Source organism: Octopus bimaculoides, chromosome 6 (assembly GCF_001194135.2).
Source record: "Octopus bimaculoides isolate UCB-OBI-ISO-001 chromosome 6, ASM119413v2, whole genome shotgun sequence".
NCBI classification, from domain to species: domain Eukaryota; kingdom Metazoa; phylum Mollusca; class Cephalopoda; order Octopoda; family Octopodidae; genus Octopus; species Octopus bimaculoides.
This window is the reverse complement of record NC_068986.1, coordinates 26,265,332-26,285,262: the sequence shown is the minus strand read 5'-3', so window position 1 is coordinate 26,285,262 and position 19,931 is coordinate 26,265,332. Positions and strand designations below refer to the sequence as shown.

The following is a 19,931-nucleotide window of genomic DNA, read 5'->3' as shown; positions in this document are numbered from 1 at the left end:
CCAAGTGTAAATAGGGCAAGCTGAAGAAGGAAAATTACCAGAACTTAAAATTAATGGGTTAAGTTGGGAGTCAGTGTATGTTGGTTATGATGCAGTCAGATTTTGAAGTAAAATATTTACCATTAATATTATGATCCATGTGAGACAGCTGAAAGAGAAGTTCCTGGTTCTAATAAATAAGTCTGTCTTATATTATTGAGGTCTTTGATAGTCTCAGTCAATGAGAAGTCTATTTGCAAAAGTTATTCAGGCTATGACATAAAAGTTTCTCAAGTTTACACTTATTCATGAGCCATTACCAGTATTTAATATTTTTCACATAGCAATACTTTATTATGAATGACATAGTATGGTTTTGTTTAGTCTTGATGGGTGTAACCGACCTTTATGTTGATAAAAACCAATATGAAGTGCTTGTATCAAATTTTATTACCATTTGATCCACATCATGATATGGCTGTGATGAGCCTGGTATGTCAGATTACACAATCTTAATGCATGTTCGTCAATTTACTTTGTTGGACATATTCTTTGTGATATTTTTTGAAATTCATAGCTTCTTGCATTCTTATTGAGACATGGCTGAAGTTTTTGTTTTTATGTAGTGTGTCCAGGCAAATTAGTTTGATGCAGTGTATCTCACATTGATTATAGCTATACGTGAAGTATGATGTGAATAGAAATATCTCAGTCAAGGATTAAAACTAGGTCATAATAAAGAAAGCTCATGTATATATAATCAGTTGTATATATACAATCTTTACATGGATGACATTAAAATCTGAGTAAAATATGTAGAGAGCTACTGTAAAGCTAAATAGTATTACGTATTGGGTAATGAAAAATGTAAGGAATAGTTGAGTGAATTGTGAAAAGAATTAGGAATTAATGTTGCTTATATATCTCTAGAAATATAGTTATAATAAAAAATGAATGAAACAAAAACCACTTGGTATTTGAAAAAGGGATTAGAAATGTTGCAGTGTTATAGATAACTGAAATCTGAATTAAACTGCATGATATTTTAACTGGTTGATTGTAATCTTGCCAAAAAGAAGCCTCTACACAGTTACTTGACCTGCTAAAAGTAGCTGACATTTTAAAAATGAGTAGATGAAACAATCAAGCTACATGTGTTAGGCCTACTTGATCAGGGCTGGCCTGGGGCTATATAATGCATTATAAGATGATCAATATTAATAAGTTTGCTAACACATGTTTTTAGTTTCTCAATTGCATAATTTTAAATTTTTTAGTATGTTACAAGTTTTTTCCTTTCTACGGTCACACTGCCCATGTCCTTCACAGGTTTCCCAAAATTGGTGTGGTTGATTTGGTTTATGATCAGTTTTAATATCTGTACATTAGCATTTGCTGCTGAAACATGGGTGGAAAGAATTTCCAGTGGGGTTGATATTTAAGGAAGGGACAGGAGTGAGTGTATGTATACCCAATAGCGGTTTAGCTATCCAAGTTGACAACAGTTTGATAGATAGAGCAGTTAAGGATATGAAGTTGGGGAAAGCAGCTGGTCCATAGGGAAGAGTTTCAGAGTTGTTTAAAATATCTAGCACAGTAGAATATGGGCTAGACACTAAAATCCTCAGGGTGTCATTTTCAATGACTGATTTTGTATTATCATAATAACCTGCTACAAGGGAAAAGGTAATGCACTAGAGAGAGAGAGGAAACTACAAAGGCAACAAACTGTTGGACAAGGTTATGAAAGTTATGACAATACATAACTTTATTATTGCAAAATTTATTGGCAACAGGATGCTGTTCAGCCTTGTGTCAGGAAGAGTTCTACTGATGTCATATTCCCAGTGATGCAGCTGCAAGAGAAATATAGTGATTTGTAAGGAAGCTAGTGAGGATCATGCAAGCAATGTATAGAAGTGCAATCAGCAGTGTGTTCAGTGATTAATTCAATATGCAAGTAGAGCTCAGTTCTCAGACCACTCAAATGGGGCAATACGCACTTAGAGCACTCAGGAAATACTTGATCTCAAATATCTGAGTAACTCCCTAGAAGTCATTGATAGTATTTGTTACCTTAATGGCTTAATTAGTTGTGTGGCAAGTAGATGTTTGGAAAGTGTAGTATCCAGAATAAAAACTATTACCCCTACTGGCAACAAAGAGCTTTTTGTGTTGATTATATGACACTTGTGTATGAAGTGTGGTCTGTGTAGCAGGGAGATATAAGTAGAGGACTTGCTAGGAATAAATGATACAAGCATGCTTTGCTGGATGTGTTGTTAGTATTCATGAAAGTCAGAATACAAATGAGGTGAGAAATAAAGAAAAAAACTAGGTATAAGAGAAATCAGATGTAATGTGTAAGAGAAGACTGCTAGCATGGCCATGTCATGCATATAGTAGATAATATAGTAATTGTGTAAGAGGGAGATTGAGGAAGACTTGAGACAAAATGAAGAGCAGTCTTAAGTTATTTAATCTCATGAAGATGACATGGGACCATGTTGATTGGCAACATGTGGTGTTGAAGAAGGCCTGGCTACCTGTATGAGTTTGGCAAAATGTACATTGAAACAGTGGGGTGGTAATGGAAATTGGGATATATAGTATATATCTGCATTTGGGCCTTCATTTGTAGCTGTTAAGTCACTCTTGCATATACATTATCCTTCCATCTCTCTAGCATCCTTACTCCTATTTATGTTGTCCATAAATTTGTTCATACTGTATTATGTTGCCCATTAAATTTGACCATACTCCCTCCACTCTACCACCACCATACCCTACAACTTCACTTTGCTGTATCTTTCCAAATTATGATGCTTCAGTGACAATACTTGAAACACTTTTCTTACCCTTATGTATTGCTAGCAAACAGTGCCTCGTCCCTCAGGCCACTCCTTTGACATCCATCACTGATTTAACAATGTCCTATCAGCCACTTATCTCCTCCACCATACTCTTCTTCTCCCACCCTAGTTCATCTTCAGACACCCTCTACCTATCCATTCTCTTAGTCACATTGCCCTGAATGAAGTGAAGACTATATTGTCAAATACAAGGCAACCTCACTAGTGCTGGTGTCACAATAAACCAGACCCAGTAAACTTTAAACAGAGACAACATAGGATCAAGAGGTACCACAATGAATTATAATTAATACACTCTAAAGGTTGGTGCTAGAAAGGGTATCCTGCTGTAGAAGCCATGTCAAAATAAACAACCAAGAAGTGGTTTGATGCCATGTTTAGGAGGAAAGAAAGCAAAATAAGAATTTATTTGGACTATTAGGACTCATCCTACCCATGTCAGCATGAAAAGTGGGTGTAAAGTTACAATGATGAAATATGGAAAATTTTAACTTAGGATTATAAAATCTTGTAAACAACTGGCTTATTAGTGTATTTTTAAATTGTCATAATGCTGAGATAAAAATGTCCCGTAAGTCTTAAGTCCTTGGATCATCACCAAAAACTTAGATGTTAAATTACTCATTAGGCTTGAGAGAATCATTGAATGGGTAAGTTGACATCTAGTTAAAATAGATTTCATTAGATATTTAGTCCTTCGTATCACTTCATTGTTAAGAATCTTTTAATGTCTAACAAATTGTTTTTCTTGAAAACACATCTTTTGACAGTTTTTACATCTTGAGATATTGTTTGATACCATTGTATGGTAGTGATGGATTGGAATGGTATTCTTAAAACTGCTGTTGCTATGAATTTCTATATCATAGTACATATACAATAAAACATAAAAAAAAAAGCAATATATTTATACGAAGATTACTGAACATAGCTCACTATATTTTTTCATTCAAAAAATATTACTTTTGTTCACAGCATGCATGTTTTGCAAAACAGAAATTGATGAAGTAGAATGTATTGTTATATTAAACATTAATTCAGCTTCATTTAAGAATAGATTTAATTTTGGCTTTGTTAAACACCAATTTGTTTAGCTTTCTCAGTTTTTCTCTTTCCACACTGATTTTCAGTTAAATGTGATCTTAGTGCCCTTTCTAAGGTAGCATAATATATTTGTGATGAATTACAAACTTATAATTTTAAAATGAGTGTCAATTCTTGTCATTTAGTTATTGCAAGAACTCATTATTGGCTTAATGTTCATTTTCTGCATTTATTGGACTAGCTTGCATAACAGCATATATTGAGCCAACCTTATCTCCTACATCATTTCATTCACCAGCCATAATATTTGAAAGTATTTTCCTCCTAATAATTCTTTTTAATCTCAATATTCAGCTGTTGTAGACACCTTAAGTTCAAGAGTACTCGTGTTATCTAGTTTAAATTGCATATTCAACAGTTACTTGTTTCTCTTCGATGTTGGTGAACTATTTTCACTGCTTGTATTTCATACAAATATACCATAGAGTGACTAAAACTGATTACCTTTTGTGTGAAGAGGGAATGTTTTGTTGTAAAATGTAATTGAAGATCTCTAAACAAATTCTCATGATCACTGTATATTATTGTAAATAATATTGATAATGATATACTGTGATGATGAATGAAAATGTAAAACATTTAAAAAATTAAATATGAAATGCAAACCTTTTTTTATGAAATTAAAAGCTGTTTTTTTTTTTTTTTTTTTCAGGCGAGGAAACACAGGCAGAATAAAGTGTTCCCTGTAAGCTGTATTAAAAATTGACAAATTATGTCTGACTTAGAGGAGAGGTGTAATACGTTAGCTTACTCTGACACTGAGGAGAACTGTGATGTCAATCTTGAAGGAGCGTGTGGGGGGGATATCTCTTTACGAGGATCCACCCTTAGCTTCGAGCAGTTGTCAGAGCATACTGCTGATGACACAGATAACTTGAGCATGGAAGTCAACCTCGGTGAGAGTGGTTCTCGTCAAGCCAGTGAAATTAGCTCTTTGTCATATCAAAACCTGATTGATGATGATGGGCTGGAAAGTATGGGCTTACAACATGATAGTGATGAGAGTGGAGAGTCATGTATTAATGATTATCCTGATGTAGAGATTGATTTCCCTACCGATGATATGGACCATTCTGCTGACATTCTTGCTGATAGTCTCACAGAAAAGCTGTGCAAATGTTCTGGTAAGGACCTTGGTTCTCATCAGAACTTAGCTCCAGACATTCTTGGTCAGAATAGTATTCATTCCAAGAGTGGTTCTGATACTCTTTCAGATGGAAGTGAGAGTGTTGGAGGAAGCCATCATTACAACAAACATTCTTCAAGACAGAAGGAATTGCGTTCAGATATACTTGATGGGAAAGATGTGAAGCTGTTGGACAGGAATGGAATTCTCAATACTGCTGCTGATATTGGCTTAGAGAAACCCTGGGAAGTAGCAGTTAATCTTAGAGAAAAATCAAAAGACTCCAAGTACTGTAGTCCAGATGAGACTGTTAAAAAAAGGAATAGCTTAGAAATTCGAAACAATATTCCAACAATTGGAGAAGTAAAAAATTATGATGAAAGAAATATTCCATCTTCAACAAAGTATAATTCCCAGGGAGCTAAACCTAAGATAAAACGTCAATCTCCAGGATTTGCAAGACGGGTAAATCATAGTAATAGTTCAGGTAGTTGTAGTGATCGAGATGGCTCTAGTTCAGAACGAGAAACCCTTCCATATAATAATCAGGACCTGAAGCAGATATCTCCCGTTGAGCAAACTTTGCAATCAGATCTAGATGTGACTATGCATAATGAAGTATCTAAGCCTGATAGAAATTCAGCCCGAAAGAATGTTAATATTGAAAATGAATATGATTATGTTAAATATGCACGCATTCATCAGGGCAATTCTTATGTTGGAATGCGTTTAGCTTTTCCTAGCTCGAGTATTAGTAGCAGTTCACCTGAAAGCTCTCGTGATTGTTCTCCTGAGAAAATCATTCATCAAAAGAACGGACCAGAAATTTCTGATCGTAGTCAGCACCAAGTGAGAGTGAGTGAAGATTGTTTAACTGAAATTCCTTTAAATAACACTGAACCTTTAGTGGTGGAAGAAAAGAGAGCATTCACACTGTCTCCTGAAAATACTGAATGTGATAGTGCTGAAGTGGAGAGTGTATTATCTGATGAAGAAAAGTCTAATACTGGTGGAATGCCAATTGTAGAGGATGGTTTATCTGGAAGTCAAGCTAGTGATGTTGATGAAGCATTCCCTCATGAATGTGATTCTCCTGCCAAGATGTTGCAGTTAAAGCAAAAGTCTGAGCTGAATCAGGAGATTAATGGCGAAGAAACTCATATAAATGGCAAAGGAAAAAATATTGATACTAGTGGAATTAAAGATGAACTTGATGCCAAAGAAGCTCTTAATCATACCATGGCTGACATTAAGACTGCTATTCAAAAAAGTAAAAATGTCTCCCTAAAATCTTCATTTACTGAAAACTCAACTACAGAGGAACCAGTTTGGATCAAAAGGTCAGTGATTTTCCTTTTTCTTTTCCTGTTCCTTTCAGCATGAATTGAATGTTTCTAGTTTTCACTTATTTTAATAGTTAGAATGTGACGCATATATTAATGCGTGCATGAGTTGAAATCTTTGCTCAAATGAAGACATTCTTGCACTGTATTTTCAAGTATGATAGATGAAATATTTTTGAAGGCCATTGTATAGAAGATTGATTGCTTTCAAAAAAGATATTTTACATCGACTTTTACTGATTTATTCATAGTAATCAAAATATTAAAAAAAAAAAAAAATGAAATAAAGGTTGCCTTGTTTCTATTATTCGAAAATGAATAATTCCAAAATTTATATTTTTTCTTGGAAATATTTGCAATTTATGTGAAATAATATTGTCAAAAAAGTAATGAAGACACTTGTGATGGATTTAGCTTTTTATTGCATGTTGCCTATTTAGTTTTACATTTGGATATTTTGCTTCTTCTCTATGGTATCATAATGGCATGAGAACAACTCTCCTGCACTTAAAATGCTTTCATATCCAAACTGAGTTTTATTCTGTGGAAAGCATATTATATCAGAGCATATAGTTGTGGAAAAACTCCAATCAAATAGTTGTAATGGTTTTGGATTATCACGGGTTTAAAAACAATTTCTTTGTAAAAAGGAGTTATTAACACCTAATCAATTAGATTGAGAATGAGAGCATATCCTTTGTAATGGCAATGTCATCAAACTCTGATTCTGATCAAGAGGAAGGACTATTTTTTAAATCTTTTATTTGTTTGTCTTTGGACTGCACCCATGCTGGGGTACCACCTTGAAGGGTTTAGCTGAATAAATAGATCTCAGTACTTAGTTTTTAAGTTTGGTACTTATGATATTGGTGACTTTTGCCAAACTGCTAAGTTACCAGGATGTAAACAAACCAACACTGGTTATCAAGCAGTGGGAGGTGGGGAACACACACACACACACACACTTATATGATGGGCTTCCACCCAGTTTCTTTTACCAAATTCTTTCAAAAGGGTTATAAAAGAAGGCATATACTTTCCCTCCTTCTAACCGCCTTACAGAGTGTACTGGCTGCATTTAATTGTGGCATCAGCACTAGAAGGATTGTTTTGTCAATGGCAAAATTAAAGAACCCTCTCTGTTGTACATTGGAGTTGTCTTGTCCCTACCAAGGGCAGGTTAAAGAGAGGACTAATGTGAGAAGGTAATAGAGGAGAGGGTGATGGTGCATGCTGAAACCTTGAGGCCCTTTGAAATATCTCTGGTTGACTTTAGAAGATTTTTATCGATTATTTCTTGGACTTTTGTGTAAAGTTATGTATTCTGATGATATTAGGACATTGTGCATGTTTTTTGCATTTAGCTGCTAATGTTGGATTCCTGTCAGCAGACTCCAGCTCCATTCCAACTTTGACAGCAAAGGATTAGGCAATTTTCAGGAAGCAAGTTATCTCTGTATCACTCTGCTGTGCTTTTAAGGCAACAATTACAATGCATCTTTTCATTTGCTAAATGAACCTGAAGTCTGACATTATTTATCTAAAAAGCAAGGTAAAATATATAAGTTAGAAGAAAGTTAGAGCTCTTCAGAGAAGTGTTCTCAAAAAACTAATGCACCCTGCATATATTATACAGTTTGATATCCATCAACATTTTTGCATCTTGTTTAGTTGTGCTTACTTGGGTGGGCAGGTCTTCTGCACTGCAAAATGTCATTTGTCAGGGTCCTTTGTCATCTTCATGACGTTCAGCCTCATGAGATCAGTTTTTACCACTTAATTCCAGTTCTGCTTCAGTCTCCTTATTTCACAGGTTCTGTCCATTTGCATGCTTCCTTATCACATCACATGATCTTACCAGTGTAGTTTTCTATTTTGCACTAAATCTTACTTTTATTTCCAGCTTTTCTCTCAGCTGATTGTATTCTGTCATTCATACACACAAGCATTTCACATTCCACAGAATAAGTTTGCTTCATTTCCTTCCAGCCTTTGTAAATTCTTTGCATTCAGGGCCTATGTCTTGCCACTATACAACATTGCACTTCACATACAAGCATCATATATTCTCTGGCAGACAAACTCTTTGTTGCTAGCCAAGTTAATAGGTCCCTAACCTTTTTTCACTCTGTTTCCACCTTTGCTACTGTTTCTGAACACTCCTCTTCACTCTCAATTAGGTTATCTAGGTAACAAAAGCTAACAGTTAAATCTGGGGTACTTTCAGCATTTGAAAGAATCTACTTCACATGTACTGTTATCACTGACTGTACCTGTGCATATGCTGCATACTAAGTCTATTTTCTCTGTCAGCCTACCTGTAATTACACTACGCTGCTAGTGTATTCATAGTTTACACTCGGTGTAATGTAGGAAATTTCAGCTTGCTTCTTTTACGCATATCAGACATGACAATTTTCTTGATGACAGCAGGGTCTTGTGTTTTTCACTAGAATTTTAGTCCTTACTATGTTTACTTTAAGATCTTTTGATTCTATTTGTTTTCATATCTGGAATTTCTTCAAATCTTCTACAATTATGGGAACTAGGTTTCAGCATGTATGAGTTCCTATGGGTAGTTGGTTTTAGACTTCTCTGTTCAAGCCGTAAGTTCTATAATAAACATTATTAATATTAGTATTAATATTCAACAGTCACCATTTGCATTTAAATCTATTGGTTTTATGAGAGCTAGAGAAAAATTTTTTTACCTAATTAAAGTGCAGAATTCACTGATGACCTTTTATCAAACAAATATTTTTATCAGTCTTTATATATTTTTATATTCCACAGTATTTGGTATATGGTATATTCGGAAGTAGACTCTTATTGCTGTTACTTTTTCAATTGAGATACATGTTTGTAATGTAAAAATTTTGCGTATTTTGATAAATAAAATGATCAAAGCTTACCTAACTTAAATGCCTATCATTATGGTAGGTTAGGTAAGACAAGGTTAGTTCCTGTATGAAAATATTAGAATATGTATTCTTGATTATGAAGTCTTAGTTGATATTTTTGGTAGGCTTTAATCAGCCAAAATATAATTTTTTTCTTGCAATTTATATAGGTAGAGGAATTTTTGTTTTACTTCAGTAAAAGTGAAACAGCTGTTTCATGTGGATATGAACATTTTATTAAAACCAAACGTTTTTTTTTAATACTTTGATGTGGGATTGATACCCCATCTTTGATTTTTGTGGGCTAGCTGAGTTGAAGTTTCTGGTTATAGTAATACTAGCATCATCTCCCTATTGTAAACTTTTTATTAATATTGTTAACAGCTAAGTGGGATACTAATTATGACAAGCAATGTAACAAAATTAGGAAAGTTAGTTCAAGTGGCTATTCCTTTGTTTTTCATTGCTGGCATGGGTTGGAGAGAGATTTATTTGAGATAGTATTTTTCAACCAGTTAGACTTCCTGTTGTCAAACCTTATGCATTTTTCAAATTAGGGTTTTTTTTTTACTGGTCTTTGAAAGTGCAGAACTATATGCTATGTAGTTAGTAGGGAATATAAACATATCCCTTAGATGGTGTCACACAGAGATGAACAATGTCAACATTCAGGCACATACATATGGTGGCTTCAATACAGTTTCCACTCTTCCAATTCCACACATAATGCATTGATCAGTCCAGTGCCCAAGGTACCATACCAAGGGATAGAACCTGAGACTATGTGTTTTTGAAGTAAACTTAGTATCCACACAACTATGCCTATGCCACTCTGTGGAAGAAGAATAATGCAGTATGCAAATGTTGTAAATGTATTAACAAACATGCAGAAATCCACTCTAATCATAAGAAATCTGTAAGATATAGAAATAGTACCAAAATACAGAAGTGTTAAATTTAATGTATAAACAACATATTACTGCAGTATTCAATTAGTAGATTATTAGATTGAATTAAGTTACAGAGAAGATAGTAGAGACAAAAAAGTTCTAAGATCAAACTAAATGCCTGAATTACAACATGAAGAATGTTATTCTTCAGGTTTTGCATGATGAGTTTAGCTGACAGCTTAAAAATGTCAAAATGTTTATTGGCAAATCAACTGATATAAGTGTCATAAAACTAATTTGTTTGCTTGCAAGGTAATTTTCCTATAAGAATTATAGTGTAAACATTCTTTTTAGAGATAGTTCGTTTTTGTATTAGCAACTAGTAAAATTATTTATAATGCAACTGAAATTTTTGTAATAATGAACATTTATATCAGTGCTTCTCAAACTTCTTTACCTATTGTCTCTTTTCTTTTACTCAGACTTTTAATGCCTCCTTGCTATGATTCAATGCTATTTTCCTCATTTTAATGTACATTAACATAATATTAAGAAAGAGTAATTCAGCTCTGGATACTAGTTTGACACAGTTGACTACTTACCATAGCACTACCATACCAAAAGCAAATACTATAAACATGCATAGTATACATTTGGTTTGTTTATTTACTTATTCACCTTCAGAAGTCTATTATTATTTGTTGATGTTGTCATTGTGGCTAATGAACAGTTTATCCATATTACATTTAAAATTTTTTTACAGCTAATATTTAAATAGGAGTCAATGATTAGAAAAACTACAAATGCATCTATTGCCCCCCCCTCCCTTTATCTCCAATACCATGTAAAATACGTATACCCTTGGTATTTTCAATTAATTTCAAAAATAATGAAGATGGAGTAAAATTATGTTATCATTATTATGGAACATAAATTACATGAAATCTTAATGGAAGATTTCAGTTTATGTGACTTTAAAACAGGAAGTTTGTACAATAGAACCAATAGAAGTCTTGGGCAGGGTGGGATCAAAAGGGTTACTATGACTACCAGTTTGATGTGGTGTTTGATAATTCACTTGAGCAAAGTTTCTGAATGTAAAGAATAGTGTATCATTATGCTTTACTTGGATAAATACTGTATGATATGGTAGTGGTGTCATCAGTTAATAACAACAAAGTTCCACTCAATGACCCAGATAAAAAGGAGGCTTGGCTGCAAAATATCGAATTTTGCAAATGGTTAATTCCAACAATACTGGAATGCAAGGCATTGTATAGAGATACCAGTTGGGAATTTAAAAAGCATTTTTTGACATCCATTTTCTTCTGCATTTATCCACATAAGCTGGCTGTCCTTTCCTTCTTTCATATAAAGAGTTTTGTCTTTAAATGTTCCCCTGTTTAATTGGGGCCAAAATATTTACCATTCTGAACAACTTACATCAGTTTCACTTATTCACACTTCTGTCTGAGCTACCTGTTTTTCAAAGATCTTATTTCTCCAAATTCATTGCATCATCTGATTATTGCCTCATCATTTTATTTACTTTACATTAAAATATCTAACAACCACTGTCAATGCACCTTTTGATCTTTTAAGTCATAAGCTGACTTTCCATTGCAATAAATGTATTTTACCCTTGACCTCTTTGATATAGCTAAATGAGTAAAATAGAACTACTTTCAAAGTATGACACTTTAGATTTGTCCATAAGTACAGCTTATAATCTAGCACACCTTCAATGATCTGCAGAAAGCCATATTTAAGTAGTTCTTGCAAAATTTACTATAGTTGATGCCTAAATGGAAATTCCCTCTATTAAAAACTGATAAAGGAATTTTATTAAGCGAACAAAGGATGGTTTTATATAATGTACAACCCACTGATTGATTGCCCTTTTATATGCAATTGTATATTGTAGCTTTGTGTCAGAATGATGACAAATTTACTGAATCCTCTTAACCTCTATACCTTCACCCATATGGCTCTATCAGCACTATTCTTGCTAAAATTACATTTGATGCTTGTTTCGCTCCTAATATTTCATTGTGGATTAATAAAGCAAATACACTTATGCAATTTCATTTCTAGTCCACTTATTATTGTGTTTGCATAGCTTCCAAGTTGGGTAGAACAGATTCAATGGTGTTTCAAATATCATCCTGAAATGGTTTGAAAGCAGTGTAGTATCTGTTCTGTATTTTGATGCTGTTGATTTGAGAGCTATTTGTCAAGTTTTTGTTGCATGATTAATTAGATGAGTACCAGTTGCCTAACTTATCAAGTTATGTTTTCTTGAGAATTAGCAATAATTGTTCATGATTAATATTTAGTTTGAGCTGTTGGTAGCAGAAACGAGAAAAACAGGAAAGAGGACATTCTAGAAAAATTTTAAGGTTTTATGAAGAAATCTCACAAGGACTATAGGGAAGTGACTCTGAAGTATAAGTATGAATTGTTGTAGAAGGGTAAGGAAAAATTGTTGCTAATGACGTCAGCACAAGCTACAAATGGAGCAACTTGAGAGAAAGCTTTCAATTCAGGATGTTACTGGCAAAATTACTTACCCAAAGGCTCAACTGATCAGATGAACTTATTCATAGATAATTTTGCCTGAAGCGTCATGTGCTAACAAGGCTAAAGATATATGACTTTTTTTTTTTTTCCCTTGAAAGAGAAATGTCTGAAGTTGTGCTAGACAGACAACTTCTCAGATTGTTGTAGGAACTCATTACTTGTGATTGTCCTTGGATGTTTTTTGTATATTGATGAATATTGATTTATCAGTTTTTTTTTTCTCTCTTGTTTTTTAGTAGGTACATAATTTTGATTTTTTTTCTATATTTTAGAGTAATGAATGAGTACTAGGCTAAATCAAAAAAGAGTATTTCAGGGTGATGGCTGTGTTAGAATTTAGATATGATGAACTGAGTTGAGAGCTACAGAAAATTTACCACTTATAAATGTTGAGATTGGTGTTAGAAGGGAAATTTAAGGAACGTATTTTTAGACAAAGTATATAATAGATATTGCACCTTATGCCAAAAGAGCTACTATTTTGAGTAATGATGTATAAGATGATATGGAAATGTTGATTGAAGTTTTCTTGGCAAATGTCAAAAATGCATTGTAATGGGAGGTGGGACAAGAGTTGGAAAATCTGCAATGCTCTTTATTCATGAGTGATGTTTATATATCATATTATAATTAAAAATGTTTAGGATGTGTGTCTGCATATTTTTCCTATTTATTTTATTGAATTTCCTGTGGATATACAATGAAATATTGGTAGAGTATTTTTAGTTGATAAAATTACAATTTAAATGCTATATAATATGAATTTATTATTTTCTAATTGGTGTGGTGGAACAAATAAATGAATTAATTGAATGCCAGACAGAATGTTTTGTGCTAGTTCAATTTGGCCTCTTATTTTTCTGGGGTTGATAAGTATCAATAAGGTACTAAGGTTGATTCAATTGACTACACTTCTCTTTTAATATTTGCAGAACTATGTCTGTTAGAAATTACTCTTCTATATGATTTTATACAATTTATGACTTTGATCTTGAAATTCATTTGATTTAGAAAACAAGACTATTTATTTATAGAGTTTTATTAATTTAGAATAAACTTAATTGTTTTCCCTTTCTACTCACTTTTAGATGTTGTCTTGCTTTTTTTTTTATGCAATCTTTAAATATTGTGAATGTTTCAGAACAAAACAAGCATTTGCTATACATACTTTTAAAACAATATTGTAATGTTTTACTGACAGGGAATTTGAACTAATATCATGTTTCTAGTTCAACACTTTTCATGCAAAGCGAGGAATGTAAACATTCACAGGCACACTCATATGAGTACACACACACATGTATGCACACACGCACACACATAGTGAACTTCCATACAGTTTCCATTTACCAATTTATCTCTCAAAGTATTGGTCTACACCAGAAGACACTGCAAAGTGAGGTAGAACTCAAGATTAAATAACATGCCTGCATCTATAATACAGATAGCTATAGTTCATAGACAATGTATAGCTGCTATACATTTTGCATCAGTTCTTCATAGATATTCTCCACTGTAATTTCAGATGACATATACTCTTTTGCAGGGTAGCCATCTCTGTATTAGAACATGACTTGAGAGGTCTAGGTTTGTAAAATATGACTTAAGTGGAATTTTAAAAATCTTTTAGAAGAGTTGTGATAGAAAATTATTGACAATGTTTTTGTAGAATTCTCTTTCTCTCTTACGAAGGTTGGCTGAAAAGTTCATAGGCTGACCAAGATGCTCTCATTGAATGTGACCAAATGAGGTTTATTTTTCAGCATAGTCCCCCTTACAGTCTACACATTTCTTCCATTTGTGTTGTAGTGCTTGGATCCCTTTGGTGAAGAAGCTTCCATCCTTTTGGCCCCCCAAAAAGTCATCAACAGCAGATATGACATCATCACTGTGACACTGGTACCCATCCAAGTGTTTTTTCCATATTGGGGGTCAGATTATAGTCAGATGAGACCAAATCAGGAAAATAAGGAGGATGATAAACCAGTTCAAAGCCATAGTCATGCACCACAGCCATTGAAACCAAGGACTTGTGTGCTGGAATATTGTCTTTATAAAACAAGACCGCTTTTGTCAGTTTTCCTGGGTGTTTGGTTATGAAAGCCTTCCATGACTGCCTCAGCAAGTTGGCATAGTACTTTCCATTGATGGTGTGGCTCTTTTGAAGATAATCAATAAATGCAATGTGTTTTGCATCCCCAAAAACAGGCCATCACCTTCCATGTAGATGAAATGACCTTGGTCTTCTTTGGAGTAGGTGAAGAGAGGTGTTATCACTGCATGGATTGTCTCTTTGTTTCTGGCTGAAAGTGATGAACCCAACACTCATCCTGGGTTATGAAACATTCTGCCTCAAGTAATGTCATATTTTCCCATAATGTGACTAGCCTAGTGTGCTTTTGATCAGGTGTCAGAAGACGTGGCTCTCACCAAGCAGAAACCTTCATCATGCCAAGTACATTGTGCAGAATATTCTCAACTTTCACATATGCTAATAGCATTGGCTATTTGATTTATATTCAGTTGCTTGACATCCATCATCATGTGCTGAACACGATCAATGTTTTCCTTGATGGTAGCCATTGCAGGATGTCCAGACTTTGGGTCATCTTCAAGACTCTCCCTTTCTCTCTTAAATTCAGCTGCCTAATTTTGCACTGTTGATAAAACTGGAGTGTAATCCCCTAATGTATCAATCATGTCAGCATGAATGTTCTTGGGGAACTAAAGCCTTTTTCTGCAGGTACTTGTTAACATCACAATACTAAATTTTGTCCATTTTCAAGAGAAGTTGCTACTAGTTACCTGGAAAGAAACAATGCGGTTATTATAAGAATAGCTGAAATTAATGTATGCAAGATTTCACAGCTTACTCCTTCAGTGTCAACCTATGAACTTTTCAGCCCATCCTTGTATTGGCAAAGTTTTCCAGTGTCGCTTATTGATTATATTAGCAATGAAGTAATTTTCCAAAGAATCAGATCACAAAGATAACAAAGCATTGTGACGGAGAGCTGAGTATAATTATTCATTATGCTTACCATACATTTGACACCTTGATGTTGTAATGCAGTGGAATCTGGAAGGTCCTATTTAGAAATGTTGAACAGGCGTAGGAGTGGCTGTGTGGTAAGTAGGTTGTTTACCAACCACATGGTTCCGGGTTCCATTATATACATATTACATAAACTTTTGTTTGCTAGTGTAAGTGGAGGTGTAAATATGTGGCAAGACGTTTGCTTCCCAACCACATGGTTCCAGGTTTAGTCCCACTGCATGACACCTTGGGCAAATGTCTTCTACTGTAGCCTCGAGCCGACCAAAACCTTGTGAGTGGATTTGGTGGGTGGAGACTGAAAGAAGCCCGTCGTATATATTTTGCTGGCGCCACATAAAAGCAACCATGCTGGTGCCATGTAATAAGCACCTAGTACAATCTGTAAAGTGGTTGGCATTAGGAAGGGCACCCAGCCATAGAAACTATGCCAAACAGACACACAGAGCTTGGGTAGCTCTCTGGCTGGCCAGCTCCTGTCAAATCATCCAACCCATGCCAACATGTAGAATGGATATTAAATGGTGATGATGATGGAGGAGGTCAGAATCTGAGAGCTGAGATTCTGTTAAATTTGTAATGTCTCAGTTTTGAAAGAGTTTTAAGAGAATTGGGTATTTTCAAGTTGACTGTTTTTGTTAGGATATGGGCAGTACCTGTGAGAACAATTTCTTTTGTAGTTCTGGTACTTTGGGTTTCGTGGTATTTAGCCATAGTATTTAAGAACACTATTTGGTATTGTTCCCTCTTATGATAACAAGTACAGTTGTTGTTCTTAGAAACCACATTTTTGAAACTTCTATTTCAATGTCCTTATATTTACTTTTCAAATGTTTTTGCGGAAGTGTTGCAATCTGCTGGGATTGACATATCTATGAGCAGATATGTGTTGTCAGTGTAATTTTTTACCACAATATCTGATATATTGGCTTGTACAGTATGATCAGTTTGACTACTAAAATCCTAAGGATATCGTTATTTTTGACTACTTTGGCAGGCTTGTGTTCCCACCAGCTCTTCTCATTTGGGAGTCCAGACTTACAGCATATGATCCAGTGCAAATACTGGCCAAGTTTTTCATGGCAATTATCATATTCATGTGAGGTTAACATAAAACATCCAGAAATTATTATTGACATTAACTAGATAAGAGGTTGGCAGAATCATTAGTGTGTTGGACTAGCAGCATTTCTTCTGGCTTTTTACATTTTGAATTCAAATTCCACTAAGGTTAGCTTTGTTTTTCATCCTTTCAGGATCAAGTACTGGGGTCAATGTAATCAACCCCCCCCCTCTCCTCTCACAGTTACTAGCCTTGTGCCAAAATTAGAAAGAATTATGATTAAATAAGTCTTCATTATTGATATGTGTTGAAGCAAATTATAAATAACTGCTTATAACACTTTGGAATAAAAGTTACTTGGATGTAGGGGGGGGATGTGGAAAGTTTCCTGTTTTTCTTTCTGATAAAATTAACGCATTTAATTTAATGGCAGTAAGAGTGTGGTTGCTTTAGTGTATTTGGCAGCATGTCTGTCTGGGTTACTAAAGACGCATGGCTCATGTCTTCTAGGCATCTTTCATCCTTTTTTCCATTCTAGGGATGTTTAACCTAATGTATTTAAGTTATCATTTATCACTGAATTCACTTTAAAACACATATTCGTTGGTGGCTCTCTATTTGAACTCTACATTATTATTGTTCAAAAGCCTTGTCCAACTTTGCCTTTAATCCTTTCAGGATCAATAAAATAAAACACCAGTCAAGTACTTAGGTGGATGACATTGACTTCTCCCTTCCTCCTCAAAATTGGTGGCCTTTTCCATGAGCCAAAAACTTATTACATTTATGTATTTGTTCTGCAAAACTCTTGCGGAGACATATTAGATTAAGTCATTGAAGAGGTCACAGGATGTGTGACAAAAGAGCTTTGACAAAGAAACAAAAACTTATTATTACATTCTTTCATTTGCATAGTGATGATCTTATTAACAATGGATCACTTAATTGTCTCTGTATGAAGCTGTATAACCTCATATAGACAGTACTTTCCACAGGATATTTAATGTTCCCAAAAGTGTTATTATTGTCTTTCATTTTACTATTTTTGGCATTTTTCTTTGTTTATCAATGTTTTTAAAAAGTCCACTTTTCTCTGTTAATTTTGCCTCATTAATTAATATCAATAACTTGTACCTCTTTGTAACTTAGTTTGTGACCAAATTATAGTAATGGAATTGTTGATAGGGCCCAACAATTTTTAATAGCAAGTTTTGAACTGGTAAATTTTTTATAAAGCTCCTAAATTCAGTATTAGTAAACCTATCTACTTGAGATATCTCATTGGTTATATTCATCTCCTTAAGCCTGCCTTAACAAAAAGAGAAACAATAACATCTGTAACTTTTTTGCAAAAGACTATGTATAATCATTTGTTGTTTGTATAAATCTGAAGAAGTCTTGAAAAGTATCTAGGTATTTCTTTAGACTTACTAGTAAATTGTCACAGCTATGTCAGTAAGATTTAATGAAAATGCTTTCTTAGAAATGCTTAAGACATTCCTGTGTTATCCTAAAACTGTTTTCCATGTTTTGAGTATGTTCAAATTGTAATTTCTTGCTGTCAGTAGGTCAAACATCAATGAAACACATGTCCATAACACTGCAATTTGTCTTATGCTAGATATGCACAGCCACAAACATGTCAAAGATTTATGTGTAAAACTTGTCAGATATTGATTAGTAGATATCATTCAAAATTTTATTGATAGTATATGTCTTCAAAGTGTTACTTGTATTATTTCTGATCTTTATATCAAGCAATTTACTAGGCACGTCATTTTAGAACTGCCAGGTTGTGATATGTCTTTTTCCCTTCTACATGCTAAGATATCAGAATTTATTCCTATTAATCTCTGTCTAGCTAATCTGATATATTCAGATGTCATACAAAACATCTGTTACTCTATGATTTCTATTCTTCTTGCTTTGAGAGTCTATTATATCAGTCAACTTTCTTTCGATATATATTAATATCTCAAGCTATTGTCTTCACTTGTCTCAAACTTTCTGTTTTTTTTTCTTTAAGTGCCTCATTGTCCATAACTTGTATTTCCTCTCAGCTACATTGTAAAAGTAAAATATATCATTTTAAGATAGCTCAATATAAAGTTGCGTATGAATGTAGATATTTTTACTTGATTCTTAGGAAATTCATCTAAAATCATATATAGCATAGAAAAGGTTAAATAGCTGTAGCACTTAGACATTATACAAATTTGGTATAATCAGTAAAACACTGAATGAGTATTATTTTTACACGACTGTTTCTTTAGGTCATTAAGTAAATCCATTATATATGTATTACATAAGCTTTTGTTTGCTAGTGTAGGTGCAGGTGTAAATATAAGGCATTTGCTTCCCAACCACGTTTCCAGGTTTAGTCCCACTGCATGACACCTTGGGCAAATGTCTTCTACTATAGCCCCAGGCCAACCAAAACCTTGTGAGTGGATTTCGTAGACAGAAACTGAAAGATGCCTGTCGTGTGTGTATGTGTGTGTCTCTCTCTCCCCCCTCCACTTGACAACTGTTGTTGGTGTGTTATGTCCCCATAACTTAGCAGTTCAGCGAAAGATACCAATAGAATAAGTACCAGGCTTAATAAATAATAAGTACTGGGGTTGATTCATTCAACTAAAATTCATAAGGGTGGTGCCTCTGCACAGCAGCAGTCTAATGACTGAAACAACTAAAAGATAGTGTAATTAGATGCCTCAGTAAAATTTGGATATTTAAATGATTTTCAAAGCAATTATTTTACAATCAGTCTATCATTTAATAGAAGGTTATAGGCTTTTCTATGCATTGGCCATAAGTGGTGCTGTTGCAAAAAAAAAAAACAAATCTGCAGTGCTGGTTTGGGATCAACCAGGCTAACTTACCATTGGCACACTTCATGAAAGTGAAACTTTGATGGTGACTTAATAGCCTGGCAGTTTATTTCTAAAGGAATCTTTGCTTCGGATGTGTTGGTTTTTGGTCTATTTGAGGAACATGCAGTCTATTTTGCTATCCAGA

General features: G+C 34.0%; 1 protein-coding gene across 1 annotated transcript in view; it reads left to right on the top strand.

The window, feature by feature from the left end:
• LOC106880734 (uncharacterized) overlaps positions 1–19,931 on the top strand; it is a 212,624-nt gene that overhangs the window by 15,057 nt on the left and 177,636 nt on the right. Inside the window, exon 2 of the mRNA XM_052968657.1 lies at positions 4,609–6,422. Within this exon, the coding sequence (XP_052824617.1) occupies positions 4,669–6,422 (1,754 nt within the window). The 5' untranslated portion in view covers positions 4,609–4,668. The remainder of the gene's footprint in view (positions 1–4,608; positions 6,423–19,931) is intronic.